Here is a 24,474-nt window from a genome sequence, read left to right on the forward strand (position 1 = left end):
TTTTAAATGAAAGATCTAAATATCAAATACTTTAATAAGTCCACCTAAACATAAGAGACCATATTTTCTTTTAGCCACAAAATTTTAGCTCAAACCTCAACTAAAATTGTAACAAATTATTATTTTTTTAATCGACAAACACCCCCTTGAATAGAGGGAAAGTAATGTTCAAAAAGTACTTGAAACCATTTTGAAAATAAATATAAAATGGGTTTGCACAAGGGTTGACAAGTAGATGGGTTTGAGCATCCTTTTAAGAATAAATGATGGATAAGTTGATGAAGTTGGATGAGATATCAATGTCAAATGTTTATATAAATCAAAGACAATGTTTTGGAAATCGTGTTTTTTATTTTTTGTTTTTGTTTTTGTTATTGCCTATTTTTAGATTCATGAATTGTATTTCTAACCAATTTAATGTTTTTAGCTTTGGATTTCTTTTACGATTCGAATATATTATAATAATATAAGCTTAATAAGTTAAAATTATTACGATCACTTTTATTTTTATCAATATTGTGAAATTTAACCAACTTAACTTATTCACATTTTTGATTATTTTTTTAAAAAAATCTTATAAAATTTATTCGTTTGTAAGAGGAAGAAATTATATGATTGTGACATACATAAAAGATAAAGCTTTGATTGAATCTTAAGTTTTGATGAAAACCAAAAGCCTCACAATCACTATATGCAACTAACTATGAACTTTAAGTTTTATACAAAAAGAATATTATTTACTTGAACTTTAAAGCATTTAACATAATTTTAAATCCCTAAGTTAGGATTTTAAACAGGTTTCAAGTCTACGCTATTAATAGAGATTAGGACCCATAAAAGTCGACCCGACCAACTAATCTAATTTAAATCTAACCCAACACAAATGGGTTTAGGATAGGATTTTTAAATTGGTTAATTCAATTTGATTTTTTTATTAAACGAGTTAAGATTAAAATTTATACCTAAAATAAACATGTATAACCCATTTTATTATATTAGTTAATTTTGAGTCAAATGATCAATTAGTATAAGCTATACTTAATTCATTTAGTAATACTACCCTAATTTTTATTGGAAAAAAAAAACAACTCATAAGATGTAGTTAAGAGGTTTATTTATAGTCCAAATAGGTTAAGTGGATTAAAATCGGGTTGATCTGATCTATTGCAAATTAGGTTACGCTTGTGATTTTCAACCCAATCAACTAAATAGTTTAGATCGATCAAGAAATTTTTGACCCCTGAACCTGACCCCAAGCGGATTGGTTTGATAAGCTTAATATCAATGAATTTGAACAATTAGTTATACATGAATGTTGAATCATCTCACCATTACCTTATCCGATCATAAAAAAATCTTTTGATTATTATATAAAAATACCACATTCATATCAGATATTTATCTTAATTACTTTTTACCAACTTTAACTATTCATATTGATTTTTTTTATCACTCTAATGATATAGATTCGTCGTGCAATAATAAGGAGTTTGGATACAACTATATAAGTTTAAAGATGTAACAAAAAGTAACTAAAAATTACTTTAACCACTTACTTGGATAGCAAATAAGGAGGGGGACGGATTTGAAAGGAAGGAATTTTCAGAGATTAAGTCCCTTAATTTTGTTAATATTAAATTAGAATATCTCTATAAGAAGAAAAATTTGAAAGGAAAATAAAATCTCCTTTTTTTTTTCCCTCCCATTCCTTCCAAAACAAATAAGAGAGTCTTTTCCCCCGTCTTTTCCCTTCCTTTCCTTCCCCATTTGTTACTTTCTTTTCTATTTTAATTTGTTATCCAAACATAGTGTAAATAAGTAAAAGATATAATGCTAAGTTTTTTTATATATTAATTTTCCTTTTTCTCAATAAGTATGTATATACTATCTATATACTATATACTAAATTTAATAGAATTAAAACATTCATTCAATAGTGACTCGTGCCCAAAACATGATCAAGCTTCACATATACATTACCCAAACTTATTACAAAACCAATTAATCTTAATGAGTCAATTGACAAATCACCACTCTCATAAATATAAAATTCAATTAAGCTATTATGAGTGAATTATAAATAATATATAATATAATTAGCAATAACACGCTTGGTGTTATTAGCCATTTGCTTCAAATGGAGGGAACAAACATAAAAAAGAATTAAAGAATTGGCAAGTTCATTTGTCACATTATAAGTCTACCATTTTGGTGACATCAAAAGGTCCCACAAATTTAAGCACACTATCCCAAATAAATTATAAAGCCTTAAATCAAGGGGAACCCTCCTTAATGTGGTGATAATTAAATCATATTATAGTCAAAGAAGGATTAATTATTCTATAATTTCCTAGTTTAATGTTCATACATAACCTAAAGTTTAGGTAAAATGCCTAATCAATCTATTTTAATTAATCCTAGGCGTGAGGTTAGTGATTTTCCGTCAACCACTCGTGGAGAATATAATCATGAGTTATTTTTAAAATTAGAATTTGGTAATTGGCTATGATTAAAAATAGATCCACTTTTGGGTGAAATTGAATTTTAATTTTGTTTGTGTAATCTAATAAATTAATGCAATTTAATTTTATAAAGAATTAATGTGATTTAAAAATTAAATTAAATGATCGGTAAAGGAAACATATAATTACACATTTAGCCGAAAGAAGTCACTTTCTAGACTACTCTAAGGAAGATGGTAAACTAAAGAGAGACTACAATGAACTTATTAATTTTCTACAATCATTTATTATTGGTTTTTTTTTTTGAATTATACAATCATTTATTATTTATTTTTTAAGATACTTTTTTCTAGCTTTTTTGAGTGAATGTTTTGAAAAAATGTAAGTAATTAAAATGATTAAACAAGAAAAAAAGAGAAAATTCTATAATTCTAAAATGTCTATAAGGAGGAGAAGAAGTAATTTAAAATGTCCATAATTCTAAAATTTCTATAATTCTATAATTCTATAATTCTCAAATGTTTTGAAAAAGTGTAAGTAATTTAAAATCGATTATGTGCTTGTGCAATTCAAATAAGGAGGAGAAGAAGTAACCCACATACAAATTTAAAGGAGATTCACTACTAAAACCAATTAGTAATAATCGAAATTACCTCTCAAGTTAATAAAGTGACATTTTCTCATTCTTTTCTCCGATATAGGACAATTTACGTATGATTAACAATGATCGCTTTAACATTTTGAAAGAAAAACAATCAATAATTTTATATTCAATGACATACCAACCTAACAAAATTAATTAGACTTTATCTTAGAAGTTAAAATTAAAATCAATAGATAGGAACTCAAAATGACAAAACAACTATCTTATAACTCCATTAGCCCCCTATGTATATACTAATGATCAATTTAAACATAGTTAGTTGTCTTCACTTTTGTGATTTTGTTCGATGAAACTTCAAATGTCATAGTATTCGTATATAAAAGTTTTCTTGTTGGAAACTGATCACAATCAACACATCTAGTAACGATACTAAAAATGTCTTTTAATTTAGGTCCACAAGAGATTATGAACCGCTAGTAAGGTTTTAAGTTTCTATCTTGAACTATAACCTACACAGTGAACAAATGAGGGCCGGAGAGGGGTGCTCCGAGAGGCCTCCTCCGATGATAACGTCAGTAAGAATTGATGAAAGGTAGTCTAACCTTTCTGTTAGAGTGCACAGTGACGTTTAGCTCTAGAGAAAAATATTAGGGCTTGTTTGTAGATGAGAGATCAATTGCTTATGAATGCAGTTTTTGTTTGAGAGTATTGAATGCTTAGGATTGCTTAATGCTAACAGTTAACATACCGTTGATAGTGCATGACAATGTGTATTTACAGTAGTGGGCTTAGTGAGAGGCTTCCAAAACCCTAATTGCATATGAAATGGATTACCCTGAGGAAATCTTTCTTTGGATCGTCCAAAAGGTATAGAGGACTAGTAGAATGTTCTACAAAATTTGCGCGAAGTTCATTGATTGGCTGATATTTACTTATAGTTGTCCTTTTTTAGTTTAGTGTTGAATGCAGTAGTATAATACGAGGTAGGTAGTTGTGCCTTGCCTTATACAAGATCTCAGTTGGTGGCATGATTATCATTCTCACATGGACTCTGGGGATTGAGTTCCCTGAGGACTGCGAGACTTTGGCCACCACCGCCAGCATCTACTACGATTATGCCACCCTGTGTAGGGTGAAATTCTTCTACTATAAGGGCCGCAATGGTCCTTACTTGGTATGACCTAATGGGCGCACGCTTTCTCTTCCTCCTAGGCCGCGCATATTGTTCAACATTTAGGAGAACGATGATGTCCGCGAGCTCACCATAAGAGTCATTCAGTACTCACAGCATCACGCATTTGAGTTCTTTGGTGGCAATATTGCGGAGGAGGAGGAAGGTGAGGATGATGAGGAGGCTGGGGACGATGACCAGGGACCCAAGCCTCATGAGCAAGATGCCCCGGAGGCTCAACCTTATCAAGAAGAGCCTCAGTATGGGCAGCAGGTACCCTTCTTATTCCCATGAGGATGACCAGGCCTGGCGTCAGTAGATGCTAGGTCGTTTTAACTATATGGAGGGTCGTATAGACCCCATAGATGACTACCTGCAGACCCTCTAAGAAACATGCAGCTAGCAATGGAACGAGCTGCATGATTTATACGACTCAGATATGTATGATATTAATACGCGTCTGAGCTCATTGATGATGGCTCAAGGGGCCCAAACTGCACATTTTGCAGGCACACCGTTCCAAGATCTTAGGGCCCAGATTGAAGAATTAGAAGCCCAAAGAGAGAAGGATAAGGCGACCCATTTAGAGGTCAAGGAGAAAGTCTTTCTCCTTCTTTCGCCGCGGTTCTTCGAGTGGTCACTGATGGCCACCTGTCCTAGACTTCCCCCATCTGTATGCCTGTGATTTTAAGGTCATGTCCCTTTGCTACGTTGTTAAGCATTGAGGAAAATGCTTTTGATAAGCATGGGAGGATTCTACTACTATTAGTGTAGATTTTTATTACGTTCCTAGTTTAGTTTTTATGCTTTCTTAGATTAGGATTTTTATTGCTTTTGTTAATATTTTTGTTTTGTTTTTCCTTTCCCCTACCCAAAAAAAAAAATGTTTTTAATTGAAAAAATTTTAAAAAAAAGAGAGAATGCTAGCCAATAACCTGTGAAGGAGGTCTAGGAAAAAGGAGAGTAAGTGTTCATCAGTTGCTATCATTGTTCGTCCTTTACAGGCAGTGCTTGACAGGTATATTTCTATTCCCATCTCTACTCTCATCTTTCTTTATCTTCTAGCTCCACTAGATTGTCATACCTTGACCCACTTAGCCATCCTCACTTAGATTCTCGCACATCATCTCTTATTTAACCATTGCATGTTATATGAGCTAAAAATTTTAACCAACAATAAGCCCCCATCCTCTTTGTTCCAAAGTAAGTTCTTAGATTGCAAGATCCAAGAGCTCTAATATATGAGCCTTACAGTTATGGAGTTTGGGTGTTTATTTCGGTACATTGTGTTGTGGTTGTGATGGAGTTGTGTGTTGGGATGGGTATGAGGTTTATAAGGGGTTTGGGATTTTTATGGGTTTACATGTGAGATCATTTTATAAGAGAAAGGGAGACTAAGATAGGAAGCCTCTTACTTTTGGGAGTCATAAGTAGAGCCGGTGTTCCATGCTTTATGAGGTAATGTTGTAACCGATGGTGCCATCTCGGTTTCAACATTGGAGTTTCATTAGGTAGGTTGCATTCTCTACATTTTGTGCTTTGATTGTCATATCCAGGGTTACTAAAGACCTTATTTTTATAAGGGTTGTTGAACACCCTATTGCTACTCACCATGAAAAGCAAGCATGGGGAAACCTATTGCTTGCCTATTCATGCTTTCTATTCCACATTTTGTGTATAGATGTAGCTGGCATATGCATTGTAATTTCAATTTCATTATAGCTAAATTTGTACTATGTTCTTCATTGAAAAAGGGAAAAAGAAAAAAAAATGTTTGAAAAGAGATAAGCCCAGCTAGGTTGAAAACCCAAAAGGGTGACCTAGGCAAAAGAGCGGCATTGAGTGGGTGAGCAAGTGAGAATTGAAAAAAAAATAATGAGTGGCTAGGACGAAAACCCAAATGTGAGTTCCTAGGCAAAATGACAGAAAAAAGAGAATTAAATATTTATGCACTTCATTTTGTGCTTGGAGCTGGTGACATAAGAAGCGGGAGTTATAAGGTAAGCATTTGGGTATGTCACCATTGGAGGAATAAGTGTAGAATTTTTTTTCATTTTTCATGTTCCTTAGGAGTCATAAGGAGGTTAAAGTATAGGAAAGTTGCCTCCTTGTTGTCTATACTCTTGTTTGTGTTGGTTGTGTTGTGATGTGTTGTGTTAGCCAAGTGAAGGGAACAAGTGGTAAGGATATTTGGACTCTTGGTGAACACCGGGTATTAGTGAAGTTTAGGAAAAGGAGGTATAAGAAGTAGCTTAGGATTTAGAGACCATGTCTTAACCTTGTTTTCCATATGTTTTCACTTGATTTGCTCGAGGACGAGTAAAGGTTAAGCATGGGGAATTTTGATAAGTGCAATTATTTTCATTTATTTGTGTTAATTTTATGCTCCTTATGTGATGTTTTAGTGGGTTTTAGGTAGTGTTGTAAGTGATATTTGATATTTTTGTCTCATGTGCTTAATAATGTATTTTTTGTAATTTTTAAGGCAAAATTGGAATTTTATTAGGTTCTGGGGGTGATAAGAGGGTGAAGCCCTGGAGAAATGGCCTAAGACCCCTAAAAGAAGTGAAGAGATCGAACCAAACAAGCCCCACAGGGAAGAAACGAGTCGTAGCTAAATCGTGCCAAAAAGCCACGACTCGTCGCTCAGCATTACAATCCAAAACAAAAGCAACTAGTCGTCCCACAAAATGCAACGACTCGTCGCACATCTACTGATCTCAGCATAATAGTCTAGAGCCAAAACTACGAGTCGTCCCACATATGCCACAACTCGTCGCATACTTTTTGATCTGAGCAATGCATTCCAGAGGCTGAGCAACGACTCGTCCCCAATGTTGCCACGACTCGTCACCAACTCATTAAAGTCTCATACCCTGGCAGTAGCAAAGCGACGACTCGTCTCCCCTGATGTCATGAGTCGTCGCCATCACGTCAAGTGTTTTGTTCGTGCATTCGACGGTTACTTTTTGGAGCCAATATAAATAGTGGAAGTTATTTTTTTGTAACACAGCAATTTTAGTTTTTAGTTTTCAATCTTTAATCTTCAGAATTCTTTTTGTTCTTTGAGCTCTTTGTTACTAAACTCCATTGTTACATTAAATTTCCTTGGAATTTACATTTTTGTTCTTCCCAATTAGTAAGTTTTCTTTGTTTATTGTTTTATTATTTATCTTTGTGCATTGAAATCACTCATCATTTTTATGTTTAGTGTTTCTATTAAGTCATTCATCATGAATTGCATTTTTATTACCATGTCTAGTGAGTAGTTTTCCTCACTAGGGTTAGGGTAAAAGCCCTCATTCGAAGCATGGGATGATATTTTATCGATTAATTATGTGAAATTTGAGTCTATGATTAAACCTATACTTAATGGATCTTAGTTTAAATATCTTTATTAACCTTTTCAATAAAACGGAAGTTTGAGATTATGATTAATTTAGGATTGAGAAATATTTAAGTTAAATTCTTACTAGTTTAGCCAATAAAACAGAAGTTTGAGGATTAACACTAGTAAGGTCTTAAGCCGATATTAATCAATAGAGCAGAAGCTTGAGGTTAATTTGATCACGTTTAATTATGTCAATGACTCAAATTCATACAATTATGAGAGTAATTAACTCCCATGTTAGAATTAGGTGATTTTCGACGCCCGAGATTTGTCATATTCTTATTATCTTCGTATTAATCATTGTTTTAGCTTTATTTAATCATTGTCTTAGTTTTAATTATTTAGTTTTATTTGCATTGTAGTAATAGTTTCTCAACCCAACTACATGTTGATTCGTGTCTTGTAGTCATAAAGCAAACAAATTGGTTAACTAGCCTCCATGTGTTCAACCCGTAGCTACACGTACACCGTGCGCTTGCGGTAATTAAAATTTGCACTATCAAAAACTGTAGCTTTTATCACGTGACCACAACTGTCATTGGACACGTCATCATAACGGTTGTAATCTTCTCAGGTTGCAAGTACCTTTGTCTTCATTTGTGTTCTTCCCAGTACTAGTCTATCACTTTCGTGGGTCTTGTCACCCTGAGGCATTCAGGTCTGGTTGTCTTTGACCTTCTAAAAGGTCATGACGTTTTTCTCAGGTATCTAAGACCTCTGAGAATTAATGTACCATAATTCAAAAATTTTGATCCATGTCTCGAAAAATTACCCGACCCGAAACTATTGAATCAAATCCGATCAAAATCCAAACTCTATCGTTTTGACCCGTTTTCAGTTCTGTATCAACATTTTTCAGTTCGTCATAAAGTTTAGTTGGAACCCATTAAATTTATAATTTATATTTTGAGTAAATATATTTTTATTGTAACCCTAAATTAGTATATTAATTTTTTTTTATAAAAAAATATTTTGTACAAAACTATTTAATAAAAATATTTTCGACAAAACTATCTATCTTAATTGTCTTAGTTCTAAATTCTACTGCTATTTACCAAAGGGTAAATGTACAGTTGCAAACTTTATGGTGCCATGCGACATTAATCATGATTAATTAAGAGGACTTATTATATAACCTATTGAAATGAAAAAAAAAGGCTCAAGTCAAATCTAATATATACACTAATATTGGGACCAAAAGTTGTTATCATAAACTTTATACAAAAATAATGGCATATTCTCATGGAGATTTATTTGATTAATTTTTAATCGAATACCCAAACAAAAAATATCTCGTCCAACTCGCAAATCTCCCTTATATTGATTCCTTTTGAATTAACAAGCCCATTACCCATAGACAATAAACATAATGTTAAATATTGAAATAGGAGTGATATAAATTAGGAAAAATTATTGTCAATAATTTAATTTATTTTTCATTACATGTAAATAATTTCATTTATTAAAATTTTTTTTATAATTTAATCTTTGTTTTCAGTTTGTTGTCAATGGACCCTTTAGAAAATGATCTATTATCTTTCATCTTCTCCTTCTTTATAATAATCCAACCTATTTTCCATTACCTGCCAATAATCCTACCTTTTCAATTTTTTATTAATAATCCAATCTAGTTTTTATTTTGTTGCCAATGAACCCTTTAAGAAGCTAAATACTCAATTTCTCTTTGCCGCTAGTTTATAATAACCCAACATATCTTATTCATACATATTACTTCTCTTTCACTTTCTTTAACACATTTTGTGGTCCATGACCCAACTCGGTTAAGGCGGGTCAGGTACCCGATCTGGATTATATTATTTAAAAAAAAAATTGATCCGCCATTTAGGATGTGTGTCAGTGGGTTGGATTTTTTTAACACCCCTAGTTGATGGAATATGTATGTAAAGACAATTTCTATTTATGCAGTGATCAACTTCATAAGTTTGGATTATAATAGAAATTTCATTTAGTTTCTTGAAGGGTTTATTGGCAACAAACTGAAAGCAAAAGTTGGATTATTAAAAAATTTAAAGGTGGGATTCTTGGCAGTTAATGAGAAATAGATTGGATTATTATAAAAAAGGAAAAATATGAGAGGTAACATGATATAGCAGGTAAGTTTTTGAAGGGTCCGTTGGCAACAAACTAAAAGCAAAAGTTAGATTATTAAAAAAATTTCAAAATGTGAGATTATTGGCAGGTAATAGAAACTAAATTGGATTATTTACAACAATTTTTCCTATAAATTAAATTAAATCTTGCCTAAATAATGTCTAAAAAACTTATTTTACATGAGTTTTTAATTAAAGTTGAAAATTTCCAAGTAAGTAGGTGATATTCACAATATATTAGTTAGGATGTCGAAATTGAATTCTTCATTTTCAAATAAATTTTGCATTCTCAAATACTACCCGAATATTTCCCATAAAAATTAATAATAATTAAACTAGAGATCCATTGCATGAAGTTAAATTGTATATTACATGAAATACAATCTAAAAGAGTACCCCCAAGTATATTATATATCTGAGATTGTAACAAAGCACTCGAAATAATCCATCCATACATGATAATTGATATAAATCACTCGTACATATGATAACATCAATGCCTAATAAAACACACAAAATATAATTTTTACCAAAAGGGAAAAATATAAAGTATAAATAGCTAAGTAGATGTTTCAAACAGGAAGAAATAGAACACAACACAATACATAATGTCACACTAATCAGCAACGGATGTATACTTAGTCAATATGTCAATTGACAGCATTCAATTGATTTAAATCAGACATGTGTTGGTTAAGTTGGTAGGACCATTGCTATTCGATAGCATTTAACTGGGTTCAAACCCCATTAAGCACATTTTTTTTAAATATTATCGACATCACCTGCTTTTATTCTAGATTCGCCACTAAAAGTAATATTAGTTGGATGGAGAAGGGGCAATGTAAGGGATAAAGGGATAGTTATTAGGTGCATTTTGAAGAGTATTAGGCAAATTTTGCAAGAATGAAGTAATTGCTTGAACTAAATTAGGAGGAAGAGTCAATCCAGGAATAGCGGTTGGATTACTTGGAAGTGAAGGTACCTGCATAGAGGGTTGAGGCATGTTTGGCAAAGTAGGTTGTTGAGGTAAATTTGGAATACTTGGTTGTTGGGGTAAATTAGGAATACTAGGCATGTTTGGGGTTGTTATTTGAGGAGGTGTTGTTTGGAGAAGATGGCGCGATGCATGGATGCCATTGATACTTAACATGATTAATACGATCATATTGAGGAGAGTAACAAAGAAATTGCATTGAAATGATGCCATGTTTGGTTTGAACTTAATATCTTTGCGTAATATTTATGTTAAGATTGAGGATGAGGATGTCGCTTTGATTCTGTACTAGCGTATATGTTTCTTAACTTGGAGATTTGATTTTGATTAAGTATTAGGGTTTGATTTTGTGTGAAACATTAAGAGAAGTTTTTAGGGTTTATATAAGAATTAGAAAGTGTTTGAGTTGGTGTGTTTGGGTGATGATTTATACCCATTAGTTGAGAAGAATGAGATTTTATTATTTAGTCTTACCAATTTATTAACTTGTGGTTTACACTTTGATCATTAGTCTTTTCAGTTAGCTAAGACTTTATGTAGGAGTGATATGTTTAGTCAACGTTACTATTAGACTTAAACGCCTCAAATTTTTAAAATGAAATGCAAATTTGTGGATGCTAGAAAATAGTAATGAACGGAGAAGAAGAATTAAGTACGACAATTAAAACTGATAAATTAGTTTATATAGCTGATATTGATATTTAAAAATTAAGACTCTGACATTAAGACGCAAATTTGAGAGTTTTTATTTTATGGAGTATTATCTTTGGCTCTTCGAAATTGGTACACAAATTATGTGTTTTTATGTGTCGATGTTATCTACGGAGTATAGATTATATAAAGTAGTGGCAGCAAAAGACAACGACAAAAAAAACAAGTGAATTGAAAAATTATACAAGAAAGAAAATGAGTTTGATAATATAGATCTATAGAAATAAATGGATGAGAATATATGTGGTTAAAGGAGGTTTATAAGAATTGATATTCTTAGTTTAGATTTGTAGTAGGTATGACAAATAATATTTTGTATTATTTACCACACCGATAATCTTTTACATTTTGGTTCATATAATTGATCTCATATATTAAGATAATAAATTTTTTTTATTATTCTATATGTATTCTACTACATTAATAATCTTATTAGGGGCGTGCTAATTTAAATTGATGACTATGTATATGTATTAAGCAAACTTGAAAATTGGAATTCAGGGAGTCCTTATCGATCGATCAAAGCTCTCTTGGTTGAAAGATGAGGGAATAGAGTCTAAACATGTCAAAATTTTAACCCAATTTGAAATTGATCCGAAATAAAACGCATATCAAGTTGTAAATCAGATTGAAGATAACTTAATACATCTATGTAGAAAACGGTGGAGATTGGAGAACTTGACTAGTTACTCGAGTTCCCAAGGGTAACCACTATCCTTACATTTACATAGTTAAATACTGAATTAATGCAATTTTAGTAGGAAAATCTTTTGACAAAATTTGATAATCATGTTTGTTCTACTTTAATCATTTCATTTTCTTCACAAAATTCATTCAAGTGCATTACCATCTGGAGATGTAGCATTAGGTAGTAATGTAACATTGTAAAAGAAAAAATATTTTATGATCGAAGTTTCATCACTATGGAAATGACATTGTATATTTTATGCAAATTTATACAACAAATCATTTTCATTACCACCTTCTAATTGTTTGATTGTTGGAAACAGTGGTATTAAGAATGATTTGTGTTAGAAATCATACTAAGATGCAAGACAAGACCTTAGAGAAAAATGTGTTTCTTTTATTTAGAATGATTGTGTGGAAATATATTTTTCTGATTTGTGGAATAATTTTCTGATTTGGTTACTCAAATTAGTTCAAAGTATTAAGGGAATGTCTGATTGTTCAAGCTTTGTACTACCTTAATTAGTTCATAGACTTTGTATAAATTAGGGCTGTAATTATAAAGAAAATCAATACAAAACAGTATTCCTTTAAACCCTAAAATCAGTTTTCTTTAATTCTTCATGGTATCAGAGCCGTAAGGTTCAATCCGGGATTAAAACCTTTTTTCAGCATCATCATTCACCCTAAAACCTTACCTGTAACAATGGCGGAAACAAACCCAAACCAAATCATAACTATGCAACAGATGGAACACATGTTCAGATTGTTTCAACAGATGCAAAAACCAAACACAACCCTTGAAACTATTTCCCCAGACTTGAAATTGGCCGAAAAATTAAACTACCAAAATTACACAACTTGGTGTAAAATGATGCAGATAGCCTTAGAATGCAGGGGTCGTCTCAGCCACATCATTGACGACCCTCCTAGCATTTCAGATCCTAATTACACAAACTGGAAGCAAAAGGACTCAATAGTCCTATCATGGATAATCTCAAATATAGACACTGAACTCATAAATCAGTTTCTAGATTACACGATTGCAAAAGACTTATGGAAGGGGATCGAAGTCTTACTGAGCAGTGGAAGAGATGAACTCCAGATATTCGATCTGAGTTCACAAGCAAACAACTTAAAACAAAATCAAGATCCATTAGAGGTCTATTATGGAAAACTGATCACAATATGGAAGGAGATAGATCGAAGGCAACCAAATCCGATGATACATGCCGAAGACATTACCATTTTTAACACCTTCATTCAAAAACAACGCCTCTTTCAATTTTTGGCCGGAATCAATGAAACCTTTGACAAAGAAAAAAGGGACTTACTGAGCCTTGACCCACTTCCAACAGTAGACATAGCTTATGCTACAATCAGACGTGAAGTTTCACGGCGTGGTATTATGACCCACGCTTCATCATCGGGAAAAATTCCCTCAGAAATTGGGAGTGGGTTAGCCGTTAAACACCACCGGTCAAATGCTTCATTCCGGCGTGACATGGAAGACAAGACTTACCTGAAGTATAGTTACTGTGGAGGAAGTCGACATACAAAAGAAGGGTGTTTTAAATTAATCGGCTACCCGGAGTGGTGGGAGGAGCACCGACAACGGAAAACCGCCACCAAGGCTCAGTCAAAACAAGCCGGCGGCAAGGCTAACATGGTTACTGGTGTCCTCCACGTCACAGACATGGCCACTGATGAACCAACCCACAACAAAGAGGCTACTCATGGCAACATAGGTGAACGAAAAAGGGGAGAAGAAGGAGACGGACCAGAAGAAAGAGAAAGGGAGAAGGATCTGGAAGCAACCCAGTACACAAATCACTCCCCTCCTCACTCTTTTATACCAAAAACCATCCAAAACCCTAAGCCCAAAACACATGTCCCATTTCGGCCCAATTCTAAACCCATTCTCCAAAAAACAAAAAAAATGTTTGACCCACAAAAACATGGTCTCCTATGTAAACCTTATTTTTCTTCCAAATGGATATTTGACTGCGGGGCTACCGATACTATGAATTTTGATCCTAGTGATCTCTTATCCACAATAAAAAAACCCGCACCTATATTCAAACAGCCAATGGGGAGTGTGTGAGTGTTGATCAATCTGGGCCCGTCACCATTTCTCCCTCTCTAAAAATCAACAATTGTCTTTTAATTCCCAGCTTATCTCATAAGTTATTATCTATTAGTCAGTTAACTCGGGAGTTAAATTGTACTGTACTTATGTCTTCATCTGGTTGTATTGTGCAGGATGCTCAGACAGGGGCGATTATTGGTCATGGTACTGAAAGAGATGGTTTATACTATGTGGATGAGGCGATTCAAACGGGTCACACATCGCTTGCTCGTGGGTTCCCTGATCATCAGTTATGAACTTGGCATCGACGTCTCGGACATGCATCCTTAGGGTATCTAAAACATATTTTTCCATCATTAGCTAAGAATACTGTAGTTTTGGACTGTGAAGCTTGTGTTCTTGCGAAAAGTCACAAACATTCTTATTCTCCTAGTTTTCATCATAGTAGTGAACCTTTTGTATTGATACATTCTGATGTTTGGGGCCCTACTCCTGAGTCTAGAAAACACAGCTATTCATATTTTGTTTCTTTTATTGATGATTGTACTAGAATGTGTTGGGTATATTTTTTGAAAAACAAATCCGAGGTATTTGATGTCTTTGTTAAGTTCTATAATCTGATTGTTACACAATTTCATGCTAAGCCTAAAATTCTTCGATCAGACAATGGGAGGGAATATATCAACCAACATATGGAAATTTTCTTTACCACCCATGGTCTTATTCATCAAAATTTTTGTCCCCACACACCCCAACAAAACGGCATAGCAGAAAGGAAAAACCGTACTCTCCTTGAAATAAGTCGAGCCCTTATGTTTGAAGCCCATGTCCCACCTTATTTTTGGCCTGAAGCTATTACCTCTGCTACATATCTTACCAATCGACTACCCTCCAAAATCCTTAAGTTCAGGACCCCCCTAGAAGTCCTTCGTACCCATACTACTATTCCATCTTTTCACTCCTTACCTCCTCGGATTTTTGGGTGTGTTGTGTATGTACATTTACCCAAACCTGCTCGAACCAAACTTGAACCCCGGGCTGTTAAGTGTGTCTTTGTGGGCTATGGTACTACTCAAAAAGGATATCGATGTTTTGATCCGACCCAGAACAAGATATATACTACAATGGATTGTGACTTCTTTGAGCATTCCTATTTTTACTCCCAGCTTCGTCCTCAGGGGGAGACTGTATGTGATGACTTGAGCTTGCTTACATACTCTGTAACTGATGATCTGAATCCTAAAGAGCAAGTAGGTAATCACACAGATATTGCTACGGAAAACATAGTATTACTTTCTCCTCAGATCTCCCCTACCTTGTCTGAAGCATCTAATGATCAAGGGGTTGCCTGTGAGCCTCAAGAGGTATTAACTGAACCTGAATCCCAAATTAATGATGATATATCTGGTATTGTTAACTCACCCCACAGATATGAACTACCTCCAAGGAGCAAAAGAGGTGTTCCTCCAAGAAGGTATGATCCAGAGTTTGAATCACAAAGATCTCGGTATCCTATTAACCGAGGAATGAGTAACTTGGCACAAACAACAGTGGCATTCCAAACCAGCCTATACTCAAAAACCCTGCCCAAGAATACTGAAGAAGCTCTCCAAAATCCAAGGTGGAAAAAGGCAATGGTGGATGAGATCTCGGCTTTAAAGAAAAATAGCACATGGGAAAAATGTATGATACCTACAGGAAAAAAACCAGTAGGCTGCAAATGGGTTTTCACAATAAAGTATCATGTAGATGGAACTATTGAGAGATACAAAGCTCGGCTTGTAGCAAAAGGATATACACAGACTTATGGCATTGATTACTCTGAAACCTTCTCTCCAGTTGCCAAGATAGATACCATCAGGGTCATATTCTCTATAGCTGCTAATAAAGATTGACCTCTCTACCAGTTTGATGTAAAAAATGCATTCCTACATGGCGAGCTCGAAGAAGAAGTGTATATGCATGCTCCACCAGGTTTTGCAGATGAAATTCGCTCCAGGAGAAGGATGTAGACTTAAAAGAGCTTTGTACGGCTTGAAACAGTCCCCAAGAGCTTGGTTTGGCAGGTTCACCTCAGCAATGAAGAAATTTGGGTATGAACAGAGCCATTCCGACCATACCCTATTCCTAAAGAAAGACGATGGTCAGATCACATGTCTTATCATTTATGTAGATGATATGGTAATAACGGGGAACAATGAAAGGGAGATAAAGAAGCTTGCAAGTTATTCTGTGACAATAAAGCAGCTATTGATATCTCAGAAAACCCGGTCCAACACGATCGAACAAAGCATGTGGAGGTTGATAGGCACTTCATAAAGGAAAAATTGGAGAAGGAAATCATCAGCATTCCACACGTAAAGTCAGAAGATCAGTTAGCTGACATTCTCACAAAGGATGTTTCAGTTGAAGTCTTCGAAACTACTTTATCCAAGTTAGGCATTGGGAATCCCATAACCTAACTTGAGGGGGATTGTGGAAATATATTTTTCTGATTTGTGGAATATTTTTCTGATTTGGTTACTCAAATTAGTTCAAAGTATTAAGGAAATGTCTGATTGTTCAAGCTTTGTATTACCTTAATTAGTTCATAGACTTTGTATAAATTAGGGTTTTAATTATAAAGAAAATCAATACAAAACAGTATTCCTTTTAAACCCTAAAATCAGTTTTCTTTAATTCTTCAGATTCGATTGTTACAAAGGTTCATATATATATATATATATATTTGAACACTAATCAGAAAATATCAAGGAGGATATTCTGTTACAACAACTTAATAGTTAGTTATAACTAAGCTACTATATTGATACATAGGATTGAGGATCCTACACAAACAAATCTACACCCTTGATTAACAAGTGATGAGCACCCTAGATATACATGCACACGGATCAAGTCTTAAGACATCTAAGACACAAGCTGTTGGCTGCTGCACACTTCATATGCTAGCTTTTCATCACTATTGTTCCCCTGAAATTCAGAACCACAACCATGTCTTTCCACAACCATTAACTCACACGCTTACTTAATTATCTAGAGTTTCAGTGTTTATCATAGCATTCCTCTCCAATATTAAGTTGATGGTTGAAATCAAACATAATAACCGAAATCAAACCCACTATCTATTTTGCAATATACTCAATTAAAAGTTTAAGCTAATAGTTAAATTAGCAAGGCCGTTTTTTAGGTAGTTTTGAGGCATAATTGCCCATGGGTTAGCTCATGAAGGGCCCAAATTTAGCTAATCCTTATTATTAAAAATTAGTTTGTGCATAAGTAACTTCTAGCATGGGTTGAATCTGCAGCGTTAAATTTCTTAGTTAAGTGCATGATCACTAAACCACATAAAAATTCATTTTAACATAAGTTCTTTATGACAAATTAAATACTAGTCATAACTTTTTTGTGTTGGAGTTGCAGCATAAAAGAAGAATCTGATAGAAAAATTTATGAAGCATGCATGTAGTTTCACCTTTTTTCTCAAATGTTATTAATAATTTATATAATTTCACCTTTTACTCATGTAATTAACTTGGTATGAGAACTTAAAGTCTCGGGATATGTTGTATAGTACACTGTACACTATTACGTCTTTTCGTACAAAAATCTTTAGGTTAGAAATGTGGATGCAACACATTCTCTCTTCATACAAGGTGCTAAATATTCCAGTTTAATGAGGAGAAGATGAGATTTGAGACTTTCTTGCCATGTTAGCTTTTGATATCATATCAAAGAATCAATTTAATTAAAAACTTAAACTAATGGTTGAAATCCCAAGATATGTTATGTACTATATTAATTACCCTAATGCTATGTTTGGGAATGAGGATTTCATTTGAAAATTTAGAATTGATTTAAATTCAGTGTTTGGCAAATTAATAAAAACCAAATTTGAATTTGTATCAATTCTACCATTGTATTAAAGTTAGTTAAAATTAAGAATTTAAAAATGACTTCTCACACCTTGTCGTTCAACTATCCATGCTTCTATACATTCCTTTTAATATCAGATCCTAAAGTATGCACTCACATAACCTTTCCAGCTTGAGAGTCTAATTGTATAAGGATGTTCAAATAAGAAACTATATTTGTATAAACATGTATTACATAAAATGTAAAAGTACTACAAATTCACAATCATGTACTTACTATGGCACATTTGGTAGGTGGTAATAAACAGTAGAAATGTGAATGATTTATAGTGTAAAATTTCATCAAAAGTTCCATATTATTTCCATGGTAATGAAACTTTGATCACAAAAAAGTTTTTTTTGTTTACAAATTTTCATTAGCACCTAATACCAACTTTCCCAATGGTATTGCATTGAAATGAGTTTTATGAAGAAAATGAGATGATTAAAGTTGGACAAGAAAGACCATCAAAGTGACCAAGAGATTTTTCAACTAAAATTACACTAGTTTTTTATTCCCATTAACACCATTTATTACTACCTATCAAACGGACCGCTAATGTACAATGCACCAATGAGTCTGTGACTCCAGAGGACTTGAAAACAGCCAATGATTTGCACAGGAAAATCCACATCAATAATTACTACAGGGCGAATCTAAAACAAAATCATATGATATCGATAATATTTTTAAAAAATATCGATTAAAATGCATAAGATTCTTCTAGATTTTGAAAAATTGTGCTTAATGAGTCTTGAATATAAGTCGACGTTATCACATAGCATAAGCTCTTGCCAACTTAACCAGCATATATATTAATATCTCTAAGTATATGGTTTCATAAATAAGTTAAATGCTGTCGGTTGATATTATTAAACAGCCTTAGATCCACCCCTGACGATACATCACACCAAACACACTATTTAATACTTGAGAAAACAGAGAAGATATATCCTCGGCTTGAGAATACCTGCAAATGAAAAGAAATGATCTAAACTATGATCATAACCTCTATGTCCATGATATACTGGGTACGATGATGCTTACGACAAATTAATGAGGCTACGGCCTAGTGGAGACTTCCTGAGCTGAAACAGTAGGAAATGTAGGCAGTGGCAACGCAGGAGACGGTAGAAGTTCAGGCAGATCAGGAAGTTCAGGCAAGTCAGGCTGTGGCAACATAGGAATGTCTGGTGTAGCTGGAACAGGGTTTTCATCTACAGGATCATCAGGATCATCATCAGGTACAAATGGATCAGGAATTTCAGGGAAATCATCAGGTAAATTCATTTCGATGAGATTGCGAGCCACCACGAGGGTACGATGGTTACTCATTAAGGATAATGCAATCAGTAAAACAACTAATGAAAATGAAGAGTTTAGGGAATTGAAGCAAGTACGACGACCCATGGCTAAGTGAATTAAGTAATGTTGGAGTCAAGATGCAGGGATTTATACGAGGATGTAGATGAAGGAGGTTGAGAAAATTGTTGTGTAGCTTACCTTCTTTGCTTTTAATTTTGCAATTTAAGTTTAATAAAAGTGATCATGAAGAAGTAGATTTGACTTGTTTAAATAGATTATGTTCATACCAAATTATTTTGTTCTAACCTGTATTTTGCTGTATTAGGATATTAGCTCAATGATCATAAGCTTTAGAGACATATGGACAAAAATAAAGGGCAAAATGTAGATCGATGATTCAGAGCTATGTCCCCTATCCCCAAGCTACTACTAAAGAATATAAACAATACTTCATTGTCTTTTTTTTTTTAAGGAACTAATACTATATTTGGATAGCAAATTAAGAGAGAAAAGAAAAAAAAAAAGACAGGGGAAGAAAAGAAAGTGATAACAAGGATGGGGTAAGAAATGAGAGAACACCTTGTTTATAGAGAAAATTTGTGTTTTTCTTCCAAATCTTTTCACTTTAGAAAAGATTGTATTCTTAACAAAATTTATCCGTATTTTTCTTTCAAACCTCTCTGCCCGCCTTTTGTTATCCAAACAAGCATGGGCGGATTTAGTGTGTAGTAATTATCAATTGACACCACTTAAATTCAAAACAAAATCAATTGGTACATGTATATATACCTTAGATGAATTGCTTAGTGTATTATCTTCCACATAACCACTAACCCTGGATTGAAACTCCTGAAGTACACTTTATTTAAAAAAAGTTTGGCATCACTAGTTTTTTTTTTTTTTTGCTGAATTGGCCACTGCAAACAAGAAATCTTTTATCTTTTTAAATCTCTCCCTTTTCTTTTTCTTTATTTCTCTCTAAACAGAGTGTAAATGAAATTTAAACTTATTTCACTAATGCTGATTCCATTAACTAAAAGTTAAATTAGAACATATTTATGGTGTAGTACAATGTCGGTTTATGTTGCAATATACTTTTTAGATAATTCTATCAAAACTAGCTTAACTTCCTACTAGCTGATAGTTTTGAGGCTTAAGATCTTTCCTCTTAATTTCATATGTGTTTCATAAGATTATAAGGCATATTAATAAAAAGTACAAAACACCTAATAACAAAACAAAATAATAGAACTCCTTAAAAAAAAAAAAGAAATAATAACATTCAATAAAAAAAAAAACCTATTTTCTTGTTATTTTCCTACATTATTCCTCAAGTTTAGTGATAGAGTCCTGAATACCTAACTTACATACGCTTTTTTAAAGACTTCTAACCAACAATTTTTCTGAGAATATCTGTACGCTATATGATCTTTTGATCTTATAATTTTACTTTCAAACTTATAATTTTACTTTCAACATTCCCCTTTATAAAGTATTGCTTACTTCATTATGTTTAGTACGGTAATATTAAATTGGATTTTTGGAATTACTAATAGTTTTTTTTTTAATCATAATAGAGATAGCAAGGTTTTGTTTGAGGGAAACCAAGCTTCTTTAACAACTTTTGAAGCCATAAATTTTCTATTATTTCTTTGACAATTCCGCTGAAGTTTGTTTCTACACTTGACAAGACAACAATTTTTTTTGGTGTTGCTCCTTATGTTACTAAACTGTTTTCAACAAATGTAAAATACTATGAGGTAGAATTGAACTCGTAATATTAAACTTTACGGATATTATTTATAAATAATATAAATAAGGCTATAATTTATAATTTATTCTTATTTTATTCTTAAAACATTACAATTATACTATAGTAAGAGAATACCATGCATTCTTTTATGAAATTTTAAAAATTAGTGACTATTATTATAGTTGGGTAATATTGACTCAAATAATTATATAATGATGAATAATTACATGTTAATAGCTCATAAATATTAATGTAAAATTAAAATATTCACCAATGTTATGAAAACTGTTCGAGTCAGTCGTATTTCAATTGGATAAGTTCATTTGAAATTTGGGATCATATCCTTCCCAAGTGAGACAGTTATTATATATTGTTTTGTGCTAATCTGACCCATGACAATTCTCGCAAAGTTGCAAGTCTTTTTAACGACCTGTTTGCTCTAAACTAGCTCAACCCACACACGAGCCCATTAAAAACATATCTTGAGCCCATTATCCAGGTTGTCAATAACATACCTTGAAGTATAATTTTTTCAGCCGATTTCCTAAGAGATCGTCTTTTTTATGGACGTTTCTCCTATCCAACTCATTAAAGCTTAATGCCTACTTATTGTATTGTTAATACCTACTTATATCATCCTTAATACCTACTTACCGTTTTCTGCATGCCTACTTGCATTATCCTTAATGCCCATACATTAAGCGTGCAATATTTACAATATCTTAAATGTCTACTTACAATATCCTTAATATTTATTGAGTAACATACTTTACATTTTCTTTTATGGGCCGGCCTAATTAGAGACGGTTTCTCAAAGAGATCGTCTCTCACAAGAATTTATGGAATTTCCAGAAGCACAAATTCTCATTTAAAATGGTCTCATAGTGAGACAATTTTAAATTGGATTGTATAGTCTAATTAAATTTATTAAAACATCCACTTTTATAATTATGATATTCACTTTCATAGATTTAATGCTTAGAATGTCATTTTAAATTTTAAAATGAACATTTTAAATATTAAAAAACTTATTTTAAAAGTTGAATTCTTATATAGACCTATCTTAGTTTGGAAAAAAAAAATCACACAAGAGTTGTTTATTTATGAGATTCTTTATTGGACTTGTTAAAAAAATCAATTAAACCCATATTAAATTCTATAATAACAAAAAATTAATCAATATCAAAAGTGTTATGGGGTCAAATAAATAAACCCGTAATTTATTTAGTCAAACCCTAACCACCCAACTCGGTCCAATAACTTCTTAAAATAACTACCCATTACTCACCATAATCTACCACTCACCCATCATCCCCATGATTCCCACATTTATTCACCATTTAACCTCCATTCTACCATTATAAATACATGTCGCGTACATCATTTGCACCGAACTAAGCTTTTATATTGCTATCGTTACACCACAATAATATTCACCCTCCTACGTACAATCTATACTGAACCAAATATTCCTTCAATTGATCTGAACTCATCCTACAATCCGTTAATCTTGTATTCATTCATTATCATATATTCATTACTTTCTGTCTCCCGATCTGACTTGAGCGTCGGAGGGGTTTTCCGGGAAATCACCCCCGGACAAGGCTAACGTTGTATTGCAGGATTTGAGGTCTCATCAGCGGAAGGATCATAAACATTTTCAGTATACTGACAGTTATCCCCGACCACACCTTTTATCCAGGTATTTAAATGTCTTTTGTACTTCCTCGTTTCATGACTGAAACAGTTTGACGCCGTCTGTGGGGATTACAAACATAAAAGTCGTGTCTCCCCTAAAAAATAAAAAAAAACCGTAATTCACGAATTATTTGTGTGACTGCATTTCATTCGGTCAGACTGGTACAGAGATAAAGAAGATTACATATATAAATTGATTGAACCACAACTTCTATCTTGATAATAGTCAGTAAGTTGATCTCCTTCTGCTCAAATTCAGTTATACTAAAGTTTTTCGATGAGTATCATGCCTTTTTCATGATTATCAGCGGTTAGATTGGGACAAAGTATCCTTCCTCTAATCAAGAACAACACATTTGTTAAATAATCCCACGTGAATCCTTACTTTAGTTTTACTTGGTCAAGTGAGCTGCTGGATGGATATAGCTAATGTCTTTACGATTAGTTATCTTCTATCCTATATATATTATGTTTTTCTCTATTCTTTGTAATGTAATATACAATACTTTACAGAAGATATAAAGTTAGTTTTCCTTTCTAAGTTTCTGTTCTTGGCTTAGTTCTTTAACCTCTATGGTGTATTCCATCTTCAAATCTTACCAGATTGTTTTGAGAATTAGATTATGTTTTACGGTTTTTTTTTTTGGGCGGTTTTTAATCATTCAGTGGTTTTCCTGTGGGAAATAATCAATTTTATTGAAAATAACTGCTTTCCGATTAAATACTGTCGAGATTGAATCATAGTATTGAGATTGTAAACATTACGAGCGGTGGCCGTAAGCTGTTGAACATTTCTATTTAATGAAGCCAGTTGCTTATCTCGCATCAATTATTGCACGAAAGAAGAAGGGAAAGCTTTTGAAATATCTATGAGTGCTTTGGGTCTCTCAAAACCAGCAAGAGGATAAGCTGATGCAGCCCTTTTATCCTAGCCTTCGTCGGCTTTTCATAACCAGTTCTTTGATGGGGAAGGTTGCTAATGATGATAATGATGTTTACTTGATTAGATTTATACTTCAACAAATTACTCCTCCTTTGGCTCTTGGCAACGGTTTAGTGGGTTCTCTTACAAGATTCACTTCATGAAAAATCAACCACCCAACGATATGAATCAAATGTAGGGTATGTGAGCCTAATTATTGAGTCATTAGCGGTATTGATATTTTTTGGATCATTCATATATTTTTATCAATCAAAAAATGCATATATTTTTGATGGCTCGTTCGGACTCTATTTAGTCCATGAAATCACGAGTGGGAATAAATCAAATTTTTACCGGTCAAATCGAGAATATTTGGGCCAAATCATTTCATGTGTTTGTCATTATTGAAGGATATAAAGTGGGATCTTATTGCTCTTATTCATCAATGTATACCGTTTCAATGTTGAGTTCGGTTTGATGCACCTTCTAAAGGGTTATTAGATCCGTAGAACGTTTCCAAACCAACTTCAATTGACTAAAAATTCCAGTCTTAATGTTGAAGTTCAGTTTGATGCACATTCTAAAGGATTAGATGACCCATAGAACGTTTCCAAACTAGCTTCAACTAAGTGGTTTCGGTCTAAAGGACCATCATCTTATC

General features: G+C 33.1%; 2 protein-coding genes across 2 annotated transcripts; both read right to left on the reverse strand.

Moving 5' to 3' along the window:
* Nucleotides 1–10,556: 10,556 nt before the first annotated feature.
* On the reverse strand, nt 10,557–10,946 carry LOC130805739 (pre-mRNA polyadenylation factor FIP1-like). The gene has a single exon (XM_057670524.1). The coding sequence runs from the start codon at nt 10,944–10,946 to the stop codon at nt 10,557–10,559; it is 390 nt and encodes a 129-aa protein (XP_057526507.1).
* Nucleotides 10,947–19,017: 8,071 nt separating this feature from the next.
* Nucleotides 19,018–19,545, reverse strand: LOC130805740 (protein PELPK1-like). The gene is made up of 2 exons (XM_057670525.1): nt 19,202–19,545; nt 19,018–19,105 (listed from the first exon to the last, which is right to left on the reverse strand). Exons 1-2 carry the CDS (start codon nt 19,543–19,545, stop codon nt 19,018–19,020), a joined length of 432 nt encoding a protein of 143 aa, XP_057526508.1.
* Nucleotides 19,546–24,474: the final 4,929 nt, after the last annotated feature.

Source organism: Amaranthus tricolor, chromosome 2 (genome assembly GCF_026212465.1).
Source record: "Amaranthus tricolor cultivar Red isolate AtriRed21 chromosome 2, ASM2621246v1, whole genome shotgun sequence".
Classification (NCBI taxonomy): domain Eukaryota; kingdom Viridiplantae; phylum Streptophyta; class Magnoliopsida; order Caryophyllales; family Amaranthaceae; genus Amaranthus; species Amaranthus tricolor.

Excerpts from the sequence above, each read along its gene's own strand:
- LOC130805740 (XM_057670525.1), bottom strand. The coding sequence starts at position 19,545 with ATGGGTCGTCGTACTTGCTTCAATTCCCTAAACTCTTCATTTTCATTA. Across the intron at positions 19,106-19,201 it reads CAGGAAGTCTCCACTAGGCC|GTATTCTCAAGCCGAGGATA; the intron begins GTAGCCTCATTA and ends TTTCATTTGCAG.
- LOC130805739 (XM_057670524.1), bottom strand. The coding sequence starts at position 10,946 with ATGGCATCATTTCAATGCAATTTCTTTGTTACTCTCCTCAATATGATC.